Below are 23193 nucleotides of genomic sequence, written 5' to 3' on the forward strand. Positions count from 1 at the left end.
CTATTTCTAAATAACTTGTGCTATTCTGAAATAACTTAATCCGTGTCTACACAGCAGGCAGTTATTTTGAAATAGTGTCAAACTACAGTCAAGCTGGAGGACTTCTTACTCTGATTCCTGTAACCCTCATTGTATGAGGAATAAGGGAAGTCAGAGGAAGAGTGCTCTATTTCGAAATAAGTGCTGTGTAGATGCTCCCTATTTCAAAATAAGAAAGAAAGAAATTAAATGAGTACGAGGCATAAAAGTTAGAAATGGTTAAAAGAAAAAGAAAGAAAATTATACTTGTGCCTAACTTAATAAACTATGTCAAATGCAAAGCGAAGTTTCCTCACCACAAGTTTTCAGGAGTCCTATTTTTTAAGGCTATGTCTACACTGCACCGTAGTTCAAAATTGCATATCTTATTTGAAATAGTTTATTTGTAATTTGGCACTGTCTACACAGCACCAAATTTCAAAATAACTTGCTATTCCAAAGCATCCCTTACGCCTCGAGGTTTACAGGAATGTCAGAATAGCGAGCCTGAAATAACGGGCTTGCTGTTAAGACGTGGGATAGCTATTTTGGGATATTCTAGTAGCCCGAAATAGCATTGCAGTGTCGATATAGCCTTAATGTCCTACGTTAGGAGCCCTCCAATAGATGTTTCCCTTCCTCCCTTCAGGTACTGTAAATTGATAGGCACAGAGAGAGGGGAATGCTTTGGTGCATTTGTTTCTTTTTATAGTTTCAGTTCCCTTCTTGAAAAACATTTTCAGCTAAGAGTTAGAAGATATGCCCATATTGAAGGATGATCATTGCTGTTTTTCTTCCCCTTTTTGAACTTCCTTTATTTTCCTTCCTGCATCATTACTCTGATCACTGTTTAAATGCAAACTAAACAAACCAAAAAACAGGACTATGTAGCACTTTAAAGATTCACAAGATGGTTTATTAGGTGATGAGCTTTCGTGGGCCAGACCCACTTCCTCAGATCAAATAGTGGAAGAAAATTGTCACAACCATATATACCAAAGGATACAATTTAAAAAATGAACACATATGAAAAGGACAAATCAAATTTCAGAACAGAAGGGAGATGGGGGGGAGTGAAGGTAAATGTCTGTGAGCTCTCTTTGTAATGGGTAAGATAATTAATGTCTTTGTTTAAAATTAGGTGTAAAGTGTCGAATTTAAGCATTATCTTACCCATTACAAAGAGAGCTTCCCCAATTATCACCTCTAATATCATTAGCTCACAGACATTTACCTCCCCCCCCCCCATCCCCCTTCTGTTCTGAAATTTGATTTGTCCTTTTCATGTGTTCATTTTTTTTAATTGTATCCTTTGGTATATATGGTTGTGACAATTTTCTTTCACTATTTGATCTGAGGAAGTGGGTCTGACTCACGAATGCTCATCACCTAATAAAACCATCTTGTTAGTCTTTAATGTGCTACATCGTCCTGTTTTTTGTTTCAGCTACCCCAGACTAACACGGCTACATTTCTATCCCTAAACAAACCAAAGACTGAGACAGGCCTGTCTAACAACTTCAGTTTGGAACAGTAGTTAGTTACACCATCCAGTGGTAATCTTGTAACTTCATATACAATGTTGCCAGTGACTGTACAGATGAGAAAGTTACGAATTTTCCAGGCATGCTTTATACAAAGAGGATTACAAAAATGTGTAGGATGTGAGCACAGTGCAGAAGTGCTTTCTGTCACAGACCCCCATTGGCTTGAAAAGTGCTTTGGCTCAAGACTTTCAAGAGGACTCAAACCATGCGGGGGAGGGGAGGGGAGTGTGTGTAGTTAGCAAGATTAGCAGTGAAGCGCAGAGTTATCAGTTACTCCTGTAGCTGGCTACAGGCTGGGCAGCAGAGCTGGGGGCGGGGAGAGGCGCTGGGGGACAGAGGTGGGGGCGGGGCTGCCAGTGAGTGCTCTGCACCCACCACACTTCTGCATCTGCGCGAGGAGGTGGGGGGGGGGGATACGAGAGAAGCTACCAAGGCGGTTCCCAGCCCCCTTCTCGCCCCGCCCCCGTTCTGGATCGCTAACAGCGAAGCTCCGCCCCCTCGCGCGCCGTTGCTGGGACGCCGAGCCCGAAAACGCGCGGAGTTCGTCTCCTAGCAACCACCCCGTAAAGGACTCCTCTGCCTCCCCGGCGCTCGCCTGTCGCGCTCCTGAGGCGGAGTGGCGGTGCTTTACGGACGGTCGTGCGTGTTTCCGCCCTCTACCCCTCCTCCCCCCTCCGCTCTGTCCTGCCGGCGCGGATTGAGCGTTGGCGGCGCTGACTGACTGACGCGTGGTCCGCCATGTCCGCGCCGGGGCGGGCGGGGGAGCCGGACCGCACCCTGTTCGTGGGGAACCTGGAGAGCTGCGTGCGGGAGGAGATTCTCTACGAGCTCTTCCTGCAGGTGCCGGCCGGGGGCGTGGCCTGGCCAGGAGGGCGGGCGAGTGGAATGAGTAGGCAGGTGGGGGCGGGGCTTGGGAAGGGGGAGGAGTCATTCCTCTGGACGCCAGGGCGGGGCTTAGTTGGGGCGGGGCCGGAGGGTGAGGGCGGGGCCTGGTTGAGTCAGGTGGCAGATGTGGGCGTGGCCTGGGTGCAATGGAAGGGCCCTGGCAGGGGGCAGCTGGGGGTGTCTCAGTGGGAGGGGGAAGATGTGCAGGAGGGGGGTGCAGCCACCAGTAGTGCCGCCCTGAGCTGGTGGGGGGTTGCCAGGCCCTCACCTCCTCCAGCCCAGCAGGTTGAAGATGTCACTTTCTGCTTGCAGGGTCTGTATCTTGTTCCTTCCCTTTAGCTGGTGCTGAGGGTGCTGGCTCCCTTAGCTCTCCACTCCATGCCCATAAGAATGGTGGCCACGCTACTGTGTTGTCTAATCCTGTTTTTTTTAGCATCCAATATTCAAAACTTGTAAAGCTGGCCTGGGATGGTCATACTTTAATAAATCGTTTGTTTTGTTTTTTTAATTTGTTTTCTGTGTTTTGAATAAGTGGGGTCACATTTTCACACATTTCTGTGTACCAAAATAAAAGGTTAGAAACATACAAAAACACAAAGTTAAGGGAAAGTTGAGATTCTCATGTAATCACTTGACTTCAGAAACTAGAGCATTATGAAAAATTAGTACAGTAAACTTCCGATAATCTGGCACCTTTAGGACCCAGGGGGTGCTGGATTATCAGATATGCTGGACTGTCAGAAGGGGGGGCTATGAGAGATCTGGGGTGAAGTGGGGGGGGATGCACCCATCAGCGCTGCGGGACCAACCCGGCAGCACCCTTGCTGCTCTGCCCCAGACTTCCCCAAGTCAGCTGCTGCTGAAACTGACCAGCGGCTGACTCCGGGAAGCCCGGGGCAGAGCACCTCAGCTGCTCTGCCCCGGGCTTCCCGGAGTCAGCCGCTGATCAGTTTCAGCAGCGGCTGACTTGGGAAAGCTGGGGGCAGAGCAGCTCCAATTGTCCGGCTGCCCAGAGCACTTCCAGGTTCCAGATGGTGCCGGACCATTGGATGCCGGACCACAGAGCTGTGTCTAGACTGGCAAGTTTTTCTTTTGCGGAAAAGCTTGCCAGCTGTCTACACTGGCCGCTTGAATTTCCGCAAGAACATGGACTTCCTACTTTCTGAAATCAGTGCTTCTTGCAGAAATGCTATGCTGCTCCTGTTCGGGCAAAAGCCCTCTTGCGCAAATGCTTTTGCGCAAGAGGGTCAGTGTAGACAATGCGGTATTGTTTTACACAAAAAAGCCCTGATTGCGAAAATAGCGATCGGGGCTTTCTTGCGCAAAACCTCGTCTAGATTGGCACGGACGCTTTTCCGCAAAAAGTGCTTTTGCGGAAAAGCATCCGTGCCAATCTAGACCCTCTTCCGCAAATGCTTTTAACAGAAAACTTTTCCTTTAAAAGCATTTGCGGAAAATCATGCCAGTCTAGACGTAGCCCTGGAGTTTTACTGTAATTGCAAAACACTCTAAATTTGTGAGAGCTGGTGACAATAGTTCTTTAGTTGTTTCTGGGTCCTTGGATACTCAGTAGGCAATGGAAATTGGTACAGGGAGGAAAGACGTGATTCATTCACAGTGAAAAGCATATTGTTCATATTTTCCCTCATATGTTTTTGGTATTTGTGTATGCAGGTTAAATCCCTGACAGTAACCTTTTAATGTTTAGGTGAAGATCAGTTTCTGTGTTCTATGTGTGCATGTAAAAGTATGTGCATGTGTATCGTGTGTATGTTAGAAATTCACTGGCACAAGGCTTCCCCTCGTTCACAATAAACAGAAGCCAATTATAGAAGAAAGTCTAGACTTTTTCTTACTTTAGGAGGTTCAACCCTTCCATATTGCCTCTGCTACTTCATAATCCTTGAATTAACTTTCTCCAGAAAGGTGAGAATAATCATCCATCTCATCTCCCCTTACCAGTCATTCTGGTGTTGCTTCCTACATTTAAACCATGTTGTACTTTTCATGATCTCCAGGTATACAAAATTGGGATTACACTTCCAACATGCAGTCCTTCACCCTAAAATGGATCTTGTGCATGAGCTACCAGTCATTTGATCCTGGCTAACTGTATATACCAAGTAGCATTAGCTTCCATCACATGCCTCCTTGAGAGCACAATGAGGTGTTTTTGTCTTTCTTATTCTCCTTCTCTTTTCTCCTTTATGTGTTTCTTTACTCTTACTTTTAATGTTGTTGGATGTGTTCCCCTGCAGTGTTGTCCTCCTCTGTCTCCTGGAAACTAGAATTCAGTATAGTAGCACCTCTGACTTCAAAAACACTCCTAGGCTATGTCTACACTGCTGGTTTTGCTGGCAGTGAGTATGCAAATGAGGCTCAGATTAGCATATTGCCATGCCTCGTTTGCATAATTTATGCAAACCATTTTTGCAGGGGTGGGGGAATAGTGTGGATGTTTTCTTTTTGCTCAAAAAACCCTTTTCCCGCCAGATTGGTAGGAAACCCCCTTTCCTGCTAATCTGAGCCTCATTTGCATACTCACTGCCAGCAAAACCGGCAGTGTAGACATAGCCCTACAGCTTTTGTTCTTAAACCTGTTTTCCTGTTACCATGGTGTTTTCTTTTGTCACACTAAACAGAAAAAAACAGTTAAAATGTATTCTCTTTTCATTTTTATAGCTATTTGTTTATGTAACTTTATTCAGCATCCCATTATTTTTTATTTATAAACAGGGAGATCTACATATAAAAGACTGATCATCAGAACACATGATTTGTTAGGACTAGTTCTTGAAGAACCAGATCTTCTGCACTAGACAAATCCTGAGCAACAGACAAGATACCTGTAAGTTTTAGGAAACTTGCAGATTAGGAAAATAGTTTCAAGATTCAAATAATTCTTGGTGTGGGGGAGGAGAAAAATCCGTGTTCTCACTCTGGTTGAAAAAGTCAGTGGCTGATTTGCCATTAGAGGTTGGACCTCCCTGGTACGGCAACCTCGGAACTTGATGGCTGTGTCTACATTGGCCTCTATTCCGTAATAGGGATGCAAATGTAGCACTTTGGAATAGGCAGATCCGCGGGGGATTTAAGTAGGAATAAGAAATCCTCCGGAAAAGAGCTTATTTTCCGGAGGATCGCGTCCAGACTGGCGCTTTTCTCCGGCTTATCTACAAGCCGGAAAAAAGCGGCAGCCATGTTAATGCAAATGCCGCGGGGGATATTTAAATCCCCCGCGGATTTGCCTATTCCAAAGTGCTACATTTGAATCCCTATTATGGAATACGGGCCAATGTAGACACAGCCGATGAGTCTTGAAGAGGGAGTTTGCTGGTCCAGTGGAGGGAGGCCCCTCTGTTGACAGACTCCGGGGTCTCTTGGCATCTGTCAGCAAATCATCAGGCTTCCCTGCCACTGGGCTCCCAGCTCGTCGGCCACCGAGGGCCACCAGGAGTTCATGGCCAGCCGCGGGGCCACTGGGCCTCTTCTTCTGTGGCTGCTGGAGTGCCACTGCCAGCTCCGGGGCCATGTGTACTTACTTTGTGGTCATGAGACTGCCCTAGGGTTCCTGGACTCCACTGCCCAAGGTCTCCTACTGGACCACAGATATTGCTGGACCAGAGAGTCCCAGACCAGAGAGATTGAACCTGTACTTTGAAATGTACCTTCCTTTTATAACTAAATATTTCAAGATGTTTGAAGATGCAAGATTACCTGTCTGATTCACCCAGGCTATCTCATCATTCTATATCTGCAGCAATATATTTAGAAAAAAATGGTATTGTACATTATTTTTTTCCCTTCATATTTGGCCTATTTCATCTTTTGTATTTTCATTTTCTTCTAAAAAATTCCTTTTATTTTTCAGAAAGAAGTGTGTGCAGTCATCTTATTTAGTCTAGTGCCAGTTCATCAATAGCTGGCAACAATGCACTGCAATTAGATACATTAATCCATAATTCCTAATGTCCTTAATGAGGATCCTTCATGTCTTCAATGTGATAAGAAGGAGTGGATAAATTGACTTCCAGTTTAGCACCAAGAATCAAAAGGATCAGTTCCCTAGACAGAAAAATTATTGCCATTGATCATCTAAAATGCTGAGTATTTTATTAAGTAGAAATACAGAAAACTTAAGATTGATTTTATTTTATTTTGTGCTTCAGTGTTCTCCATTTAGCTTGTGCATATACTTGAAAATATAAACTTCTGCCAGTTTGTGCAGGAACAGCAGGTTTACAATTGCTGAAAAGCCAGGCACATAACACGCAACCTGGTCTAAAGCAGTTCATGATTTTTAGGTTTTTTGGCGCTCAACTGAGATTATAGTTTATCATCAGTATTTCCCACAAGTAAACCATTCATTTAAGACCTAAATTCCAGTGTCTGTATAACATTAGTTCGTTCTACATGACCCTATGTAGTGAACTGAAAATCAATTTGACCAATCCAAGACAACAACATGGTAACATACGTGTCACCCCATAAATGAGCTAAGTAGTATGACCATTCTTAAGCATTCCTGGATGGTGTTTGGAGGGCTCTTCTTGTCTCTTTCTCTCATTCTGCCAAATTAACATTTTGGTACTGGATCATATCTGAGGAGAAACTGATGATTTAGAGACTAAAATACTAGTTAATTCTTTTGTATTGAAGACTGGCTGCCTTGCCTGCTATTTTATAAAAACTACTACTTGTTGAAAATCAGGAATCAGCATGTTTTGAAGCATTATCACTTTGAAATTGGTTCTAAAAACACTTTCCCAGTACTGAAAAGGTACAAATAGTATATAGATGGATCCCTTCTCTATGGAGACATGTGAGTCTAATGTTTGATGTAAGATACACTGTATCCCTAACTGTTGTTAATGTCCCTTGTTTTAATTTGTTATGTATTAGTGAAGGCGGATAGGCAAAGTTTGAGTGAAAACTGTTTTCTGTATTGATTCAATTAAAGATAACGGTGGAGCCACTTACCCAAGTTTGCCATTTCTACAAGTTTTTTTTTTAAGAAGCTGATCAAAACTGAACAATAATTCATCTTGTTACCTGAACTTAATGCAAGCTGCAAAATAAATGGGGACCTTGTTGTATGTAGCTGGGATTACTCACTATTTGAATTGCACTAGCAGCACCCTTTCAGGATTGTGCTAGTTGATTTTCAGGCATAAGATAGTTTCTGCCACGAATAATTTATCATTTAAAAAGTTAGAGAAAACATGAGGGGATAAGCACACGCCAGACAGATGTTTTGTTACCTTCAAACACTTGCACAGCTGACTTTTACTTGTAAGAGCCCCAGGTCTGGAGTTGAATGGATGCAGTCAGTATAGAATGACGTGCATAGTCAAAATTATGTAGGGAATCTTAAAATATCACATACTTGCATTTTGCACAGGTCTGGCTATCACTAAATATTTATGAATGAAATAAACATTCAAAACAGGAAAAAAAACCCTATTATCTACTAAGGATTTATGAGAAAATAATTTAAGTTTCTTGCAGGCTGGACCATTAACCAATGTGACCATATGTAAGGACAAAGAAGGAAAACCCAAGTCTTTTGGATTTGTCTGCTTTAAGCACACAGAATCAGTGCCTTATGCTATAGCTTTGCTGAATGGAATCCGTTTATATGGAAGACCAATTAAAGTACGGTATCGATATGGTAGGTTTAGTATTTCCAAAACTGTTAAAACAACTTAGTTTTTTTTAAAGTGAAATTCTAGGTGTGCTCTAACACTGTAGAATGGATTTACCAGCTGTGTGACATGCAAATTTTTGATTTGCTGTAATCTTTTTGAGAGCTAGTAACAAGTTGAACAAAGCTCAATCTGTTCTCTTACGAAGAAATAGTTTGTTCATATTCATATAACAAAGGATGCGATATATATGTTTTTAAGTTTAATAAGAAAGGTAGGCCGGTAGCTTCAAAACATAACTTGTAAAGTATCAGAAAGAATAACAAGAGGACAACAAGATGGCAACAAATTCTGATCACACCAATATCAATCTGGAGACAGAGTCACTCTGAATTTACATCATATAATTGAAAACAGAACTTGGCTGAGAATGTTTACAAATAGAATATTTTATCATGTTTGCATGCCAAGTTCTTTTTCTGGGGCAAAAAAGGGATGTGTGGATTGCTAGCATATGCTTGTTTCTGCCACAAATAAGGAGTTTATTTAAGATGGAAAATATTGTGATTAACAGGACACCGTTAAATTGAGTTAAATTTTTTATTTAATTTTTAAGTAAGAAATTAAAACCCAAAGTTTTGTAAAACTTATGGCTAGTAGAAATGATTCCACGAACATGTGTGGAGAAAAAATCCAGTTAAAATATTTACAAAACAAATAATTTCCCTGCAGTGTTTACAACCCAAACATTTCATTATTCTCAGCCTAGATATCCTGTTCATACTACAGCCTACACTGTTCCTTTCCATTGGTGAAGCTCCACCATTGGTGTGTTACAGCTGTGAAGTTTGCTAATGTAGATGCAGGTCTTTACTAGCTATTTAATCACACAAAATCTAAAATATAAATATATTGTATGCAGTAAAGTCATGTGTAACTTAATGTTATCAGATACAATTCACTGTGAATGGAGAGTCGGTCTGTCATAAAAGATAGAAAAGAAACTTGGCATTCAGATTGTCAATGTTAATAATCTGAAGAGAGAATGCAGTAAAATACATATATAACTGCTTTCATTACAGCAGGTTGAGGCCAAGTGAGAAGCATATCTCCATGGTTGCTGCAGCTCCAGCAGGCACAGCCAGGGAAGAGGTGCATGTCCCCCAGAAGGGGCAGGTCCTGGTTCGTCTGCCTCCTGTGCCCCCTCCCCCCAGCCAGATTAAGGAATGCAGCAAACTATGAACTTTCCCCTCCATGACAAAGGGAAACATCCAGCAATGTTCCAATACAAATTGGGAGGGGGGAACTTCAGCCCTCCACACTTCCTAAAGGGTGCCTTAAAGGGAGTGGGAGGCTCGGGGCTGGGGTAGTCCCAGACGAGGGTGGGGACATGCCACCAGCCAGCTCCTTTCCCCTGCCTGGTGATTGTATCTCTTTTCTAAATGATTTTATGAGAAGCAATCCCATACCAGGCATGATCCATTTTCCTGGCTCAGCCAAACCTTTACCTTGGTTTAAGTTATGATAATAAGAATATGTATACCAAATTTGGTGGTCCTAGCTCTTACCATTTAGGAGGAGTTCTTGAACAAACAGACACACGCACATACAAACTCTCTCAAATATATAGTAGATAAAGGCATGCCAAACTAAACAACAGAAGTGTGCTGAAGTACTGCACTAGATAGGATTTCTTCTTCCTATCCTCTTCCTTGTATGTTTTCATGGTGCTTGTGTATTTGGATTGATCCTAGTGAAGTTTGCCTTTGACTTAAATGAGATCAGGATTTGGTCTGCATGTGATCTGAGTTTCAATCAAAGAACTACCCCAAACATGAATTACAAATGGTATTTCGGATTCTACTTTTTAAAGATGAGAATAACACTTTACAATCGTTTATTTCCAAAATTAATCCATTATAATTTCTCAGGTAATGTCCTCGTATGCTATGTTTCTTTCTAGAAAACTCAAAATCTGTTACTGAGTCATCTTCGGAGTGAGTCAACAAAAAGATGCAACCAGCACAGTTCACTTTAAAAGCACAGTGTCCAGGCTCGTTAGGACTGTACTACAGTTAAACTATTTTGAGAAAAGTAGTGAAATTGGCTGCAAATTAAACAAAATACTTATTTAGCCCCAGAAAGAGCATAGGAAAGAAAATAAATATTTGGCAAAAAGAGAAATACTAGCAAGAGAAATTTAACTTGGGCTACTAAGACTATTTACAAAAAGTGAACAGAATAAAAAGTGAATCTTAATTATTGTAAGTGTGTCCCTTTAAATCATAGCCTTAATGTTATCTGAACATCGAGGGATTATATAAACATACTATGGTAATATATGTTGTGTACTAAATAAAAGATACAGGATTTCTAGTCTGATGAAACTAATGGGATAAAATTATTTACATTTAAAATAGGAGTTACTGAATCAGAACAGTTCTGTTGGAATAGGGTAGCATTTTCCAAAAGTGCATGAATGTTTTAGGAGTTTAGGTCCCATTGACTTTCCAATGAGATTTACGCTTCCAAGGCCATGTCTATACTTACTGTGCCAAAGATCGATCTTCTGGTGTTCAATTTAGTGGGTCTAGTAAGTAGGGTTGCCAGATGGTCTCCCAAAAATACTGGACACGTGGTATTTTTTGGACAAGCAAAAAAAAAAAAAGGAACGCAAGATAATAAGTCCCCCCGTCCTGGGGCGCCCAGAGCAGCGATCGCAACCTTGCCTGTCCAGTATTCTCTGTTGTTTTTTTTAACCGGAGAAAGAGGACAAATACCCGACTGTCTGGTAGAATACCGGACACCTGGCAACCCTAAGGACCTGTTAAATTGAATGCTGAGGATGCTACTAGTCAACAATGGTACCCTCAATTTGTGAGGAGTACGGGAAGTCATTGGGGGTGTCAGCTCCCATTGACCTCTTGCTGTGGAGACAGCACCAAGCTTGGCTATGATGTAATTTACATAGTGTAGTTGTGTACCTTAAGAGGACCTTCCAGGTGAAGTACAGACCTGGCCTAAGTGCTTAAGTCTCTTTTGAATAGGGACTGAGGATCCTGATTCTCTTAGCATCTTTGAAAAACTTACCTACAAATTAAGGAAATGCATTCTACAACAAAGTGGGGCAAGTTCTGCTTTTAGTTATGCTGCTGTTAAATCATGTTTTTATGCAGTCACAGTTAGATTCTGGAATTTTAATTTGCTGTAGAATGATGTCCTGCAGATACAAGTGCTTCACTCTAAAATAACTCACTTTGTGTCTGTTCCACAACTGATTTAGGACACTTTCTTTATTTTTAACCAGTTCAGGTAATAGTCTTCATATGAAAAAGAAATGTTACCATTTTTATTTTTTTTACAGGGAGTTCCCATTCACCAGAGTTAAACAGCCCTAGTCAAGGTGTTGAGAACTGGGTTGATATGTATTCACCAACATATAGGTATTGAAGAACATTTATGAAATTATCATTGCAAAGTTTTTAAGATATTGCATTATTTTAATTGAAATTTAATTTTACATCTAAGTTAAATCTGCGCAGTGGCAATCAAAGGCTGAGAAGAAGGAGTTGAAATAGCTCCCCCTCCAAAAAAAACCCATATGTATTTTTGAAGTAGTACTCACACGATAGTGCATGGAAACAGCATTAGGCCTTTATAGAAGAAAAGCAAGAGACACTTTAATACCCAGGGGCTACGTCTAGACTACATCCCTTTTTCGTAAAAGGGATTTAAATCTCTCCCGCTTCATTAGCATAAAAATGGTTGCCGCTTTTTTTCGGCACGGAGCTTTGCCGGAAAAAAGCGCCAGTCTAGACGCTGATCTTGCAGAAAATAAAGCCCTTTCCGAAAGATCCCGTATCCCTGTTGAAATAAGGGATAAGGGATCTTTTGAAAAAGGCTTAATTTTCTGCAAGATCAGTGTCTAGACTGGCGCTTTTTTCTGGCAAAGCTCCGTGCCGAAAAAAAGCGGCAGCCATTTTTATGCTAATGAAGCGGGGGAGATTTCAATCCCCGCTTCATTAGCAATTGCGATACGTCTAATTTACATCCCTTTTACGAAAAAGGGATGTAGTCTAGATGTAGCCAGGATGTTTTCACAAGCATTTTAAGGAAACAAATCTCAATATAGTAACTTTTCCTTCTACATATTTATATAAAAAAATTTCCTGTGGGACAGCAAAGTGATGTCACACGTCCCAGTGTCCGCAGGCTAGGGAGTAGGCATGCATGGGCAAATCTCCTCCCCCAGGCCCACCCTAGATCCCTGGAGCCAAACCCTACCCACTGCCAACCCGGCTCTGTCCAGTGGCCCGGCCTTGCTGGGTATTGCAGGGGAAGAACCAGGCCTGGCTTGGTGCTCTTCAGCCTGGACTTCCCCAGTCACCAGGGTCATGGCTAGACCTGGCCTAGTGCAGCCTCATCCGGGGTGGGGGGTTAGAGTTAGGCTGTGGCTGGGTGGGTGGGGGAGAGAGAGGACCCGGGCTGGTGTGGCTAGGGGGCGGGTTGGAAGAAGGGGCCAGGCTGGCATGGGGTGGGGAGAAGGGGCCAAAGCTGGTGTGGCCAGGAGCAGGGCAGGGAGGGAGAAGGGTCCCACACTGGCATGGCTGGGATGGGGGAAAAGGAGAAGGGACCCAGGCTGGTGTGTTGTGGAGGGAGGGAAAAGGGTCCCGAGGTGGCACAGCCTGGCTCTCCCAAATGGCCAGTGTGAGAGCCGGGGTTGCTTACCCCCCACAAGAGGCAGGTTGGTGAGCATAGCGAGCAAGAGGCAGAGCCCCCTAGTATCCTGTAAAATTATGGTCATGATGTATTATTTTTGGCTCCCACATACAGATTATGTTGGTGTGCCTGGGTTTGATGGTACATGGAAATCTGAATCTGATTATGTGCCAGATGCTAAATGTTTCTATAGTGGAATCTCAGTTATGAATACAAGAGTTACAAATTGACAGGTTTATCACACATCTCATTTGGACAGGGAAGTACACAACCCTGGCTGGAGCGGCCTCCAGCGCCTACCAGTTAACCTAGTAAGGGTGAGGCTTTCCTAATCCAAAGTCTTTTAGAGTCAATGTAAGTCCATGGACTTCAGCTGACTTTGATAACAAGCAGGCTTTTGCTGAATCCTCTGTTCCAGTTTGTTTAAATATTATAAGCTTCAGCTTTTAGATCAAGAAAATATTCCACTTTTAACATATCAACCATCCAGTCAGCTGTATGTGATATTCCAAAAATACAAATAATTGACTTTTAAAAAAAGGAATCTTTGATGAGTAATTTTCACATATTTCTGCTTATTTTCACAGGAATCAAGAACCTTATGGCAGTCCTCCCTTTCCTACTACTCCTTTTCCAATGAACAATTGTTTACCTCAGGATTATTCAGTCTTTCAAAAGATGGTAAGTTTGCTTAAATTGTACAAATCTGGTTAATAATTGTTCTTTCCATCAAAACAAAATGAGTTATGTGAAATGAAAGAAAACAGAATTCATGCATTAAAGAGTACATTTTCTGAATTCTTAGTCACTGTGTCCAAATAACAAAGATGTGTCTATGTAGTAGTTTCACATTCTTAGCATACGAGAGAGTATAAAATCAAGAATTTTGTCTTCTGATGTACTTATGTAGGCACATTAAAATGGAAGCTCGGTCAGCATTTTGGGACCTGGTTACCCGTTCAGAATTTTAATTCTGCTCTGACACTTGCGTCCTCAAATTGAAGGAGTCCCATTCTTTTGAAAATAATGTTGCTTATTTTGGTGCTTGAATATGAATATTAGTGCCCAACTTTTGGCAGCTAACATTGTGGGCTGGATTCTGTCTTGCACTGTGGTCCAGTTATGCTGTCAATATCAAAGACAGCGGATTTGCTAAATTAGGGATATAATAGTATAGTCAATTAACCAATAAGCCAAAGCTTATAGGTTAATGCTATTGACTACATGCATTTCCCACCCTCTTGCCAGTAAATTTTTTAGCATGCTGGCTAGCAGCCCAGCTCAGTCCTGGCTCATGCCAGGTCTGGGACTTACCCCTGTGGTGGCTTTGCAATTAAAGTGTTTTAGGAGTCGGGCGGGCAGGCAGCTCAGCTCAGTTCCAGCTCGTGCCAAGTCTGGTAGCTCAGACTCTTCTTAGTCAGGGGCTGCTGCCACCTCTGTATCAGAGGCAGCAGCATGGAGCGACAGGCAGCTGGTTCATGAGGGGAGCTGGTTTTTAAACTGGCACTCCTTGTGGACCAGCTCCCTCCTGGCACCCTGCACTGCTGCCTCTGATACAGTCTAATATTTGCCTCAATTTTCTTGTCCTTAAAATGGCAATATTATAGTATCCTACAACGATATATTTATGTAATACGTTGTAGCTCTTTGATGATGGAAAAGCATTATAGAAGGTAACAATTTGTAGTTTTAAAATGGTGCTAACATTCATTATTGATGCAATGGTGCATGCAAAATTAAGCTTTGTCTTGTTAGAACTTAGAGCTATCAATTTGTCAGCTAAATCAAGCACTTAACAAAATAAATTAACTAGATTAAAAATAGTTACAATGTATTGCAGTTTTAATCGTACTATTAAATAATAGAATACCAATTTAAATATATTTGGACATTTTTTTACATGAGGTTTCTGACTATGTGTCTGTCTTTGAGTCCATTTGTTCAAGAACTCCTCCTAAATAGTCAGAGCTAAGACCACTACATTTGGTATGAAGCTTCCTTTCATCCTATCTTAAAATAAGGTCAGGGTTTGGGTGTGCCAGGAAAATGGAATTGCCTGGAATTTGATAGTTTTCCAAAACATGGAAAGGGAGGGGGAGAGAGAGAGAGAAGGGACATGATCCTAAGTCACCACTGAGGACAGCAAGTGCAGGAGAGAGCTATCCTGCAGAGTGACCACTGGGGGCAGCTGCACCATTGATGGAGTGGCCAGCAGTGGATGGGACTCTGCTATCTTGCCTGCCATTGATAAGTGACCTCACTACCTAAAACCCTGCTCCCCTGCCACCCCCCAGAGCACCACCAGGGCTGGTCAGCCCAGCCCTGGCTGCCCTCCACAGAACCTAGCAGTGTCTCCCCTCTCCCACTGCTGGGACACCTCGCCTGTGCGGTTCCCTCTTCTCCTACCCTCCAGGACTGGACCACTGCTCACAGGGGAGGCCTGCATGGCCTGCTCTTCTCCTGTGCCCGTCCAGGCCATTCCATGCCACTGGGGGAGGCCTGCACAGCTTCCCCTGACACCTTGACTCTCCCCCCACTGGGTCTGGGTAGTAGGGATATTAAATTGCATTTAATCAGCTAATCGAGTAGTCGATGGAATTTCCGTTGACTACTGGATTGGTCAATAAAGGGGGAAACTCCAGAGCCGCCAACAGGGTTAACTCCCAGCCCCGGGGAGTGAACCCCACTGCAGCTGTGCCTTCAAGAAGAGGTGCAGAGTCTGGGACCAGGCGTGAGTTGATCAGCTGATTCCCAGCTTGTGCCCAGTCCCCACACTACGCCTCTGCCTCCCCAGTTCCCTGCAGAGATGGTGCTGGGGAGAACTGGCATTTAAGCCGGCTTCCCCAGCACCGACTCCTGCTCCCGTTCCCTTTGCTATCTCTTTCTGATAGCGGTAGCAATGGGGGCAGGAAGCGACTAGTCACTTACATCCCTACTGGGGAGTGATTCTGAAAGAGGTCTGCACAGTCTCTATGTCCTCTTCCCTGCCCCTCGGCTCTGGGTAATGCCACTGGGGGAGGCCTGCGTGGCACCTACCAGTTCCTCTACCTAAAGAGCACTGGCGGGAAAGGCCTGTGCGGCTCCCCTTTCTTCCTCTTCCCCCTTGGCCAGGCCTGGGGAGTGCCAGCCTGGAGGAAGCTTGTGCAGTCCCAGCCCCTCCAGCCCCCATCAAGGTCCTCATCTCTCGGCCCTGGGCCGGCCTCCTTCCCCCAACTCCTGGTTGGCCTCCCTCCTCTAGCCTTGACTGACTGGCCCGGCTCCCCAAACCCTGGGCCGCTCCCCCATGTCCCTGGCCTGAGACAGTGGGCTGTCTCCTGCCAAGTGCTGGGTCACCCCCCCCCCCCTTCCATCTGATCTCTTGCCTGCCCAGAGTATGCCAGCAGGAGGCCTGCATGCCCCCTGCCCCCCCCCCCAGTCCAGACCTGGAAATATTAATGGAAATATTGATTTCAGTTTCAACACAATACAAAGTGTATTATTGCTCACTCTATATTATTCTATGTGTTTAGAAAATTTGCACTGTAAAAAGAAACAAAAAAAATAGTAGTTTTCAATTCCTGATATAAGTACTATACTGGTATCTCTTTATCATGAAAGTGCAACTTACAAATGTAGATTTTTTTTTCACATAACTGAACTCAAAAACCAAGTAGTGAAAATCTTTAGAGCCTTAAAAACCACTCAGTCCTACTTCTTGTTCAACCAAATGCTAAGAAAACAAGTTTGTCAGAGATGTCAGGGATAGTCTAGAGATGGTACTTGGTCCTTCCATGAGTGCAAGGGACTGGACTTGATAACCTCTCAAGAGTCCTTCCAGTTGTAGTGTTCTGTGATTTATGAGACACGCCACCTGTTTCTCATGTACACGTCACTTAAAAGTGAGACATGGCACTATTTGTAGACATTGTTGAAGGTATTTATTTGCCAGATATGCTAAACATTACTATGCCCATTAGTGCAATCTACAAGTCAAAGCATAGTCTTTTAAAACTTTTTTTACAGTGCAAATATTTGCAATCAAATAATAATTATGTGAACACTGTACACTTTGTATTCTATGTTCTAGTTGAAATCACTATATTTGAAAATGTAGAAAAATATCCAACATCTGTATAATAATTTGAAATTAGTATTCTGTTTAACAGTGTGATTGAAACTGATTAATTGCAACTTTTTAAATCTTGCAATTGTCATTTTTCTATTGTTTGACAGTCCTAATATGGCATTCATAACTGAATTTTTGCTTTGTTTTTTCAGATGAACCATTTTTTAACACAGCAATACGCTGTGTACAGTCCAATGGAACAGCAGATTCCTTACTATCAAATGACTCCACCACCATTTTCAGTTTTGCCCATGCCACCTTATATGAATCCTGTTGAGGATTTTAAAGCTGGGCAAAGCTCTTTTCAGTGGGTTCCTCCACAACTGAGCAACTATGAATCATATCTGGCTAATGAAAATACCTGTAAAAGAAAAAGAGAGCAGGTAACTAGTGATAGTGACAGTAGCATGGAAAATGACAGAAAAAAACAAAGAGAACATAGCCCAAAATACAGGAAGTGTAAAGTAAAGAAAAAAAGGCATTAATATTGTATGATTGCGTTCACAATTTTTGAACTGCACTTTAGTTTGTTCTTTTTATTTGAGAGTGAATATCTCATTTTTGCACTTTACAAAAAATAGATTAATAAGATTCATTATTATTATTTTTGGAATGTCATAGGTTGTATATATAAAGTGTCCTGGTATTGCATTTAATCTTAACATATTTAGAAGAAGAAATCCTTCCAAAAAAAGATACAGGAAAAGTGTTGTAAAAGTTGAACATTTTCCTAATAAAGAACAGAAACAGTTTTGTTTCCCTTATTTTTTCATTAAGTAATGGCAGCCATTCTTCCAGTAATATGCGAAGCTTTCAAGGTTAGTCATCTAGTAGTATTACAGATATAAGTTGGAATAAGAACTCTCGAGGATGGCTTTAAAAGAATTGTTACAGCTTAGTAGTGTTAAAGATTCAGGATATTATACCATAGCTATGTTTTGGACTAAGGTATCAAAAGCTATAACAAAATTTTACAGTCTCCTTTGATTTTCTTACCCAAGGTTATATTTTCAGCTGTATATATAGTCTTAATTATTACTAAATGCTAGTAACTAATAGTTTAATAAATAATATTAGTCCTCCCAGCCAGGACTCCCTGGTCCAGGAGCATGGACGTTGCCAGACCATCGATGTTCCAGACCAGAGAGTCCCAGTTTTGGGAGGTCCAACCAGTACTACTGAGTACAAAAGATAATTTAACGAGTACAAAGGATAACTTCATTTTGAAAAATTTTTATTACAAAAAGTTTAGGCTCAATGTATACTTAAAAAACTAATAGTAATAGAAATATAATCTTTATTTTTAATTGACTCAGTTTGTTTAGATACACTGTGGATTGTTTGTAAGGCAAATAATGCTACCTTTTATTAATGAAAAGAAACCATATTCAAGTAGACTAGAAACAGAAGTAATATTGATTGACTTATTTCTAGTGTCCAGATTGAATGAGATGGAAAGTGAAAAGAGCATAGATGAAAAAGAGAACATTCAGATTTGTAAATATTTGTTTTATCATGTATCACTGGTAAGTACATTTATTTATTAAGGCTGCTACCTGTAATCTGACAATGTCCATTTAACTACAACTACAAGATACACTACTGCCATGAAAGCTAGACCCAATGAAAAATGAATACAACTTTTCCTGTCCCTGAACTGTGTATGCTGCAAACCTGGATTCAGGAGGATTGTTAGAATCAATGAAATAGGGGCAAGAATTTTGAGAATTGTTTGAGTCAATGAATTGTAAGTATTGTAAAGCACAATATTTCCATAACATCTTATTTAATATACATATAAGGAAAACAACTTTACCCAGCATGAAACACTGTACACAGAGTATAAATGTATTTATTTTGGTTAAGCGGAGAGACCATTACTTAAGACTGAACAGTTCTGTTTTGTAAGTCATAATTCATAATAGGAAAAGTGCCTATTCCTAAAATTGCTGTGCTTTACAGTTAGGTTTACTCAAGTATGTTTTTCATCAAGACAAGTACTAAAAGTCTAGGGAATCACTAGTTAGGGAAACATGAGTCATCTATGCATACTTACAGGTATAGGCATCTGATTTTCATTTATACTAAAACCTGTTTACACAGTTCCGAGAACATTAATGGGCCTTAACCTGAGTGTAAATGTAACGTACATTCACTTTGGATTTTCTGCATGGTCAGGATGGGAACTGAGAATCAGGTGCATACATCTTTACATTTTCAAACTTTTAAAAGTAGAATGGGACAGGATAGTTGGCTGGTATGGAGTAGGGGTGTTTCACCTTTCCTGAGGTGAAAGAAAATGGTGTGCATATGGTAAGGCAAAATAAATAATGGACTGAAATCTAAACCACCAAACTAGAGCACTACAAACAGTGTAAAAGAGGGTGAAAAAAACAAATGTGAAGAAACCAATGGAAATATTCTTTCTCAATTGGAAACCTTGTGACAATACAATATAGAAATTAAAACGTAAAAGAGATTTAAGCAGCTTGGAATTAAGAGGCATTAGTTATTAGTAAAACTCTTCTGTTTGTGTTAGCCCAATGAAGCCCTCAATGATACAGTATCATACTGGCACCCTGTAGCGAAAAGAAAATGTTGAGTGGAAAAAGAGTGTCTTGATACACAAATATTTGTTCATTTGCCTGAGTCTATACTGGTCAGTTTTCATTCTCTGTGAATATTAAACAGGGCCTCCTATATTGTTTATACAATTATGTTGTTGTTTTTCTCTAATATTTTTTCTCTTTTATGCTATTTCTTTGCCATACTATTTCATACATACATAAGCCACATTGACTCTCAGAAATCTTGCAATAAACAGTTCAGTTCTGAAATCAAGTTGTCTGACATTACACTTATTTTCTTTAATTAGATTCAATTGGGTTCTACAGTATACACATTTGGCTTTTATCACCAGCTATCAGGCCCAGCCAAAGGGTTTTCAGGACCCAAGGCAGGATGCTGTGAGTGGGGGTCTGGGCCCAGCCAGTAGATGGTGAATACTCAGCAGTGCAGGGCCCCGAAAGCTATCAGTCCCTCAGCAACAATTTATCCCTGCAGTTCACATTCTAAGATAACCAGACCTAGTACCTCAAAACAGTAGTAATTAAAACAAGAGATGTAACAAATACAATATTGATACTCCTTCACGGAGTAATGCTAAGGTATGATGAATTTATGCCAAAATTATATTACAGGAAATGTTACTATCACAAGAAATAACACAATAAGTGAAATCCTGATTTTGTGACTAAATCTAACTTCCTTTTCATGCAAATACTAACCAATTAACAAGGAGCTGCATGAATCAAGATATGGGGAAAGCAAGTGAAAAGTGTGTTTGTGGCCCACAGCCCATTTGTTTGCAGCCTGCAATGCAGTTTGGGTTTACGCGTGGCTCAACACACGGCCCACAAGTGGGAGCCAAAACAAAAAAGTAGTCAATATAATATTCTTCTGTTGATATGCATTGTTGATATCCCTGGACTGTCATTGCTCATTAAAAGTGCTATCATATGGGTGGAAATCGGGTAAATACTGCATTTTTTTAATAGCAGAACTGACTTAAATCAGGCCTGTGTGATGTGTAGTCTTGCCCGTCTGTGTGAAAAAAGCTATTTGCATATATCTTCGTATATTTTTTGCATGTATATGCAACCATACTTAAGTTGCGGTCCTTGGCATGTGCTGTGAGTACATTGTGGCCCCTGTGGCTTCCAAAGTTCAGTAGCCCTTCTCTAGGGGGTGCTTGGTCCTGCTGTAAATGCAGAGGACTGGACTTAATGACCTCTTAAGGCCCCTTTCCAGTTCCATGATTCTATAATTAGGGCAGGATTTTCAAAAGCATACTGACCTAATTCTGTGCCCACTGAAGTCAGATTGTAGTTGTCTACATTTGTGAAGACCAAGATCACGGACAGCAGGGGAAGCGGAGTAATGTGGTCCCAGCTTACTGTTATCTTCCAGCCGCATTGCTCTGGGGGAGGGGCATAACTGCCCCCACACTCACCAGCAGTAAGCGAAATGACATGGCCAGGGGAGCAGAGCAAGCTGAAGGTGCATTGCTTCTTTTCCCAAGCCAGTGAGTGCAGGAAGGCCAGACATCTGCTAATGCTGGATGTGGGGTCATATCACTCAGTGGAGGGTTTGGAGGGAATATGCAGGTCTTGGAGCAGAAGGTGTTGTATTAGCCAAATATCATGACTCAGGGGGCATGTTTGAAAACTGAGCAAGTGAATAGCATAGGCTGGCACCCGGGATCAACTAGATGTGTATTGTCATCTTGATACTGAATGAGAGATGTAGGGTGAGGACAGGCCAAGAAGGTTTTAAAAGAGAAGACAAGCAATTTATGTTTGATGGGATAGAAAAGCGGGAGCCAGGGAGGGATTCAAAGAGAGGCGAGACACTATCAAAGTGATTGGCTAGGAAAATGATCTTTGCAGTAGCAATCTGAATGTATATGAATAGGGCAAGGTTGCATTTGTCAAGGCCAGTGAAAAGGATGCACCAGTGATCAAGACATGAGATGAGGAAAGCTTGAATGAGAGATTTAGCTGTGTGGATAAATAGAAAAGGTAATATCATAGAGATGTTTTACACGTGGCAGGGGTGTAAGGATCCGAAAGATCAGATTTGAAAAGGACAACAAGGATACAGTTCTTCTGAGTAACAAACAGTATGGTGGTGTTTACAATAATCGAGAAAGAAAACAGGGAAGTCTTGACAGAAAAGGTAAGAGCACTGTAGTAGCTATATTAAACTTGAGCTGAACACTAAACATCAGTGGGGAGATCTGAGAGAGACAGGCTGAGAATTTAGTTTGGATAGAAGATAGTCTGGGTAGAGGAGTAAATCTGCTAGTTGTCAGCACACAGATGGTAGTGGAATTCATGTCTGTGTTGATGAGACTATCCAAAGATAAGGTATAGAAGAGAAGGGGAGCAAGGACAGAGCCTGGTGGAAACTCTCCCTGCCCTCAAAAGATGTGTCGGAAGAATGGGGAGGATCCTCCAAAGTACATGCTGAAGGAAGCTTTAGAAAGACATTACAAGTTTGTATTTCTGTCTGGCACCCTTCCTAAAGTGGAGTAGTACATCCCTTAGCAGGCAAGCAGTCCCAGTCAGACTGGGGAATAAGGGTATGTCTACACTACAGCGTTATTTCGAAATAAGTTATTTTGAAATCGTTAATTCAAAATAGCTTATTTTGAATAACATGTCTACAAACAAAATGCATTTCAAAATAACGTTTTTCTATTTCAAAATAGCATGTCCATCCTGAGTGGACGTTAAATCGCATTTAAGGCTGGTTGGAACCAGTTCCGGCAGGGCATCAGGTCAGAAGTTGCCTTGTGGCCAGGGCGGCCAGCAAGGCACCCTGGGAAGGGCTGGAGGCCCCCTATTTTGAAAGAAGCGTCTACACAGCGCTTATTTCAAAATAGCAATTTCGAAATTGGCACTATTCCTCGTGGAATGAGGTTTACCAATTTCAAAATAAGCCCTCTGCTATTTCGAATTAATTTTGAAATAACAGAATGGCTGTGTAGACACTAGGAAAGTTATTTCGAAATAACAGCTGTTATTTCGAAATAACTTTGTTGTGTAGACATCCCCTAAGATACAAAAAAAAAAAAAAAAAGGATGTTGGGTAGGGTTGCCAGGTGTCTGGTTTTCACCTGGACAGTCTGGTAACTGCATCTCCTGTCTGGTAAAAAAAAAAAAAAAAAGAGAAAATACTGGACCAATTTTTTTCTTTGCCATTTTCGGGATTTTGTGTGAAAGTATCTGGCAACCCTAATGTTGGGAGCAGATTGAGGACCTCGGCCCAGGGAAATCTGAATGAACAACCTAACCTGTGTCTGGCAATGTCCAATAAAAAAACCCCTTCTTTTTAACACTACTGGAGAGCCCTACTCTTCAAGCCAGGCCAGCTCCCTTTAAAAGCCTTCAAGGCGGGATGGATGTTCGTCCGCAAACCCTATGGCTGTGTCTAGACTGGTAAGTTTTTCCGCAAAAGTAACTGCTTTTGCGGAAAAACTTGCTAGCTGTCTACACTGGTCGCTTGAATTTCTGCAAGAACACTGACTACTGTCTGAAATCAGTGCTTCTGGTGGAAATACTATGCTGCTCCCGTTCGGGCAAAAGCTTTCGCGCAAAGCTTTTGTGAAAAGGGCCAGTGTAGACAGCTCAGATTTATTTTGCGCAAAAAAGCCCCGATCGGGAAAATGGCAATCGGGGCTTTTTTGCGGAAAAGCGTCTGTGCCAATCTA

The 23193-nt window shown here is 41.8% G+C and overlaps 1 protein-coding gene across 2 annotated transcripts; it reads left to right on the plus strand.

Moving 5' to 3' along the window:
* Nucleotides 1-1966: 1966 nt before the first annotated feature.
* Nucleotides 1967-23083, plus strand: RBM11 (RNA binding motif protein 11). Of its 2 annotated transcripts, XM_075909836.1 has the most exons (6): nucleotides 1967-2405; nucleotides 7959-8121; nucleotides 11460-11538; nucleotides 13402-13495; nucleotides 17072-17302; nucleotides 18354-23083. In XM_075909836.1, the coding sequence occupies exons 1-6, from the start codon at nucleotides 2304-2306 to the stop codon at nucleotides 18363-18365; spliced, it is 681 nt and encodes a 226-aa protein (XP_075765951.1). In that variant the 5' UTR covers nucleotides 1967-2303; the 3' UTR covers nucleotides 18366-23083. The 2 variants fall into 2 exon arrangements, with proteins under 2 accessions (XP_075765951.1, XP_075765950.1); XM_075909835.1 differs by lacking the exon at nucleotides 18354-23083 and having other exon boundaries at nucleotides 1971-2405; nucleotides 17072-18335.
* The last annotated feature ends 110 nt before the right edge of the window (nucleotides 23084-23193 follow it).

This window comes from Pelodiscus sinensis, chromosome 1 (assembly GCF_049634645.1).
Source record: "Pelodiscus sinensis isolate JC-2024 chromosome 1, ASM4963464v1, whole genome shotgun sequence".
Taxonomy (NCBI): Eukaryota; Metazoa; Chordata; order Testudines; family Trionychidae; genus Pelodiscus; species Pelodiscus sinensis.

Bases quoted from the DNA above. Each gene is read 5' to 3' on its own strand.
- RBM11 (XM_075909835.1), top strand. From the start codon at position 2,304: ATGTCCGCGCCGGGGCGGGCGGGGGAGCCGGACCGCACCCTGTTCGTG. The intron at 2,406-7,958 runs GTGCCGGCCGGG...AGTTTCTTGCAG, and splicing joins TCTACGAGCTCTTCCTGCAG to GCTGGACCATTAACCAATGT. The intron at 8,122-11,459 runs GTAGGTTTAGTA...TTTTTTTTACAG, and splicing joins TAAAGTACGGTATCGATATG to GGAGTTCCCATTCACCAGAG.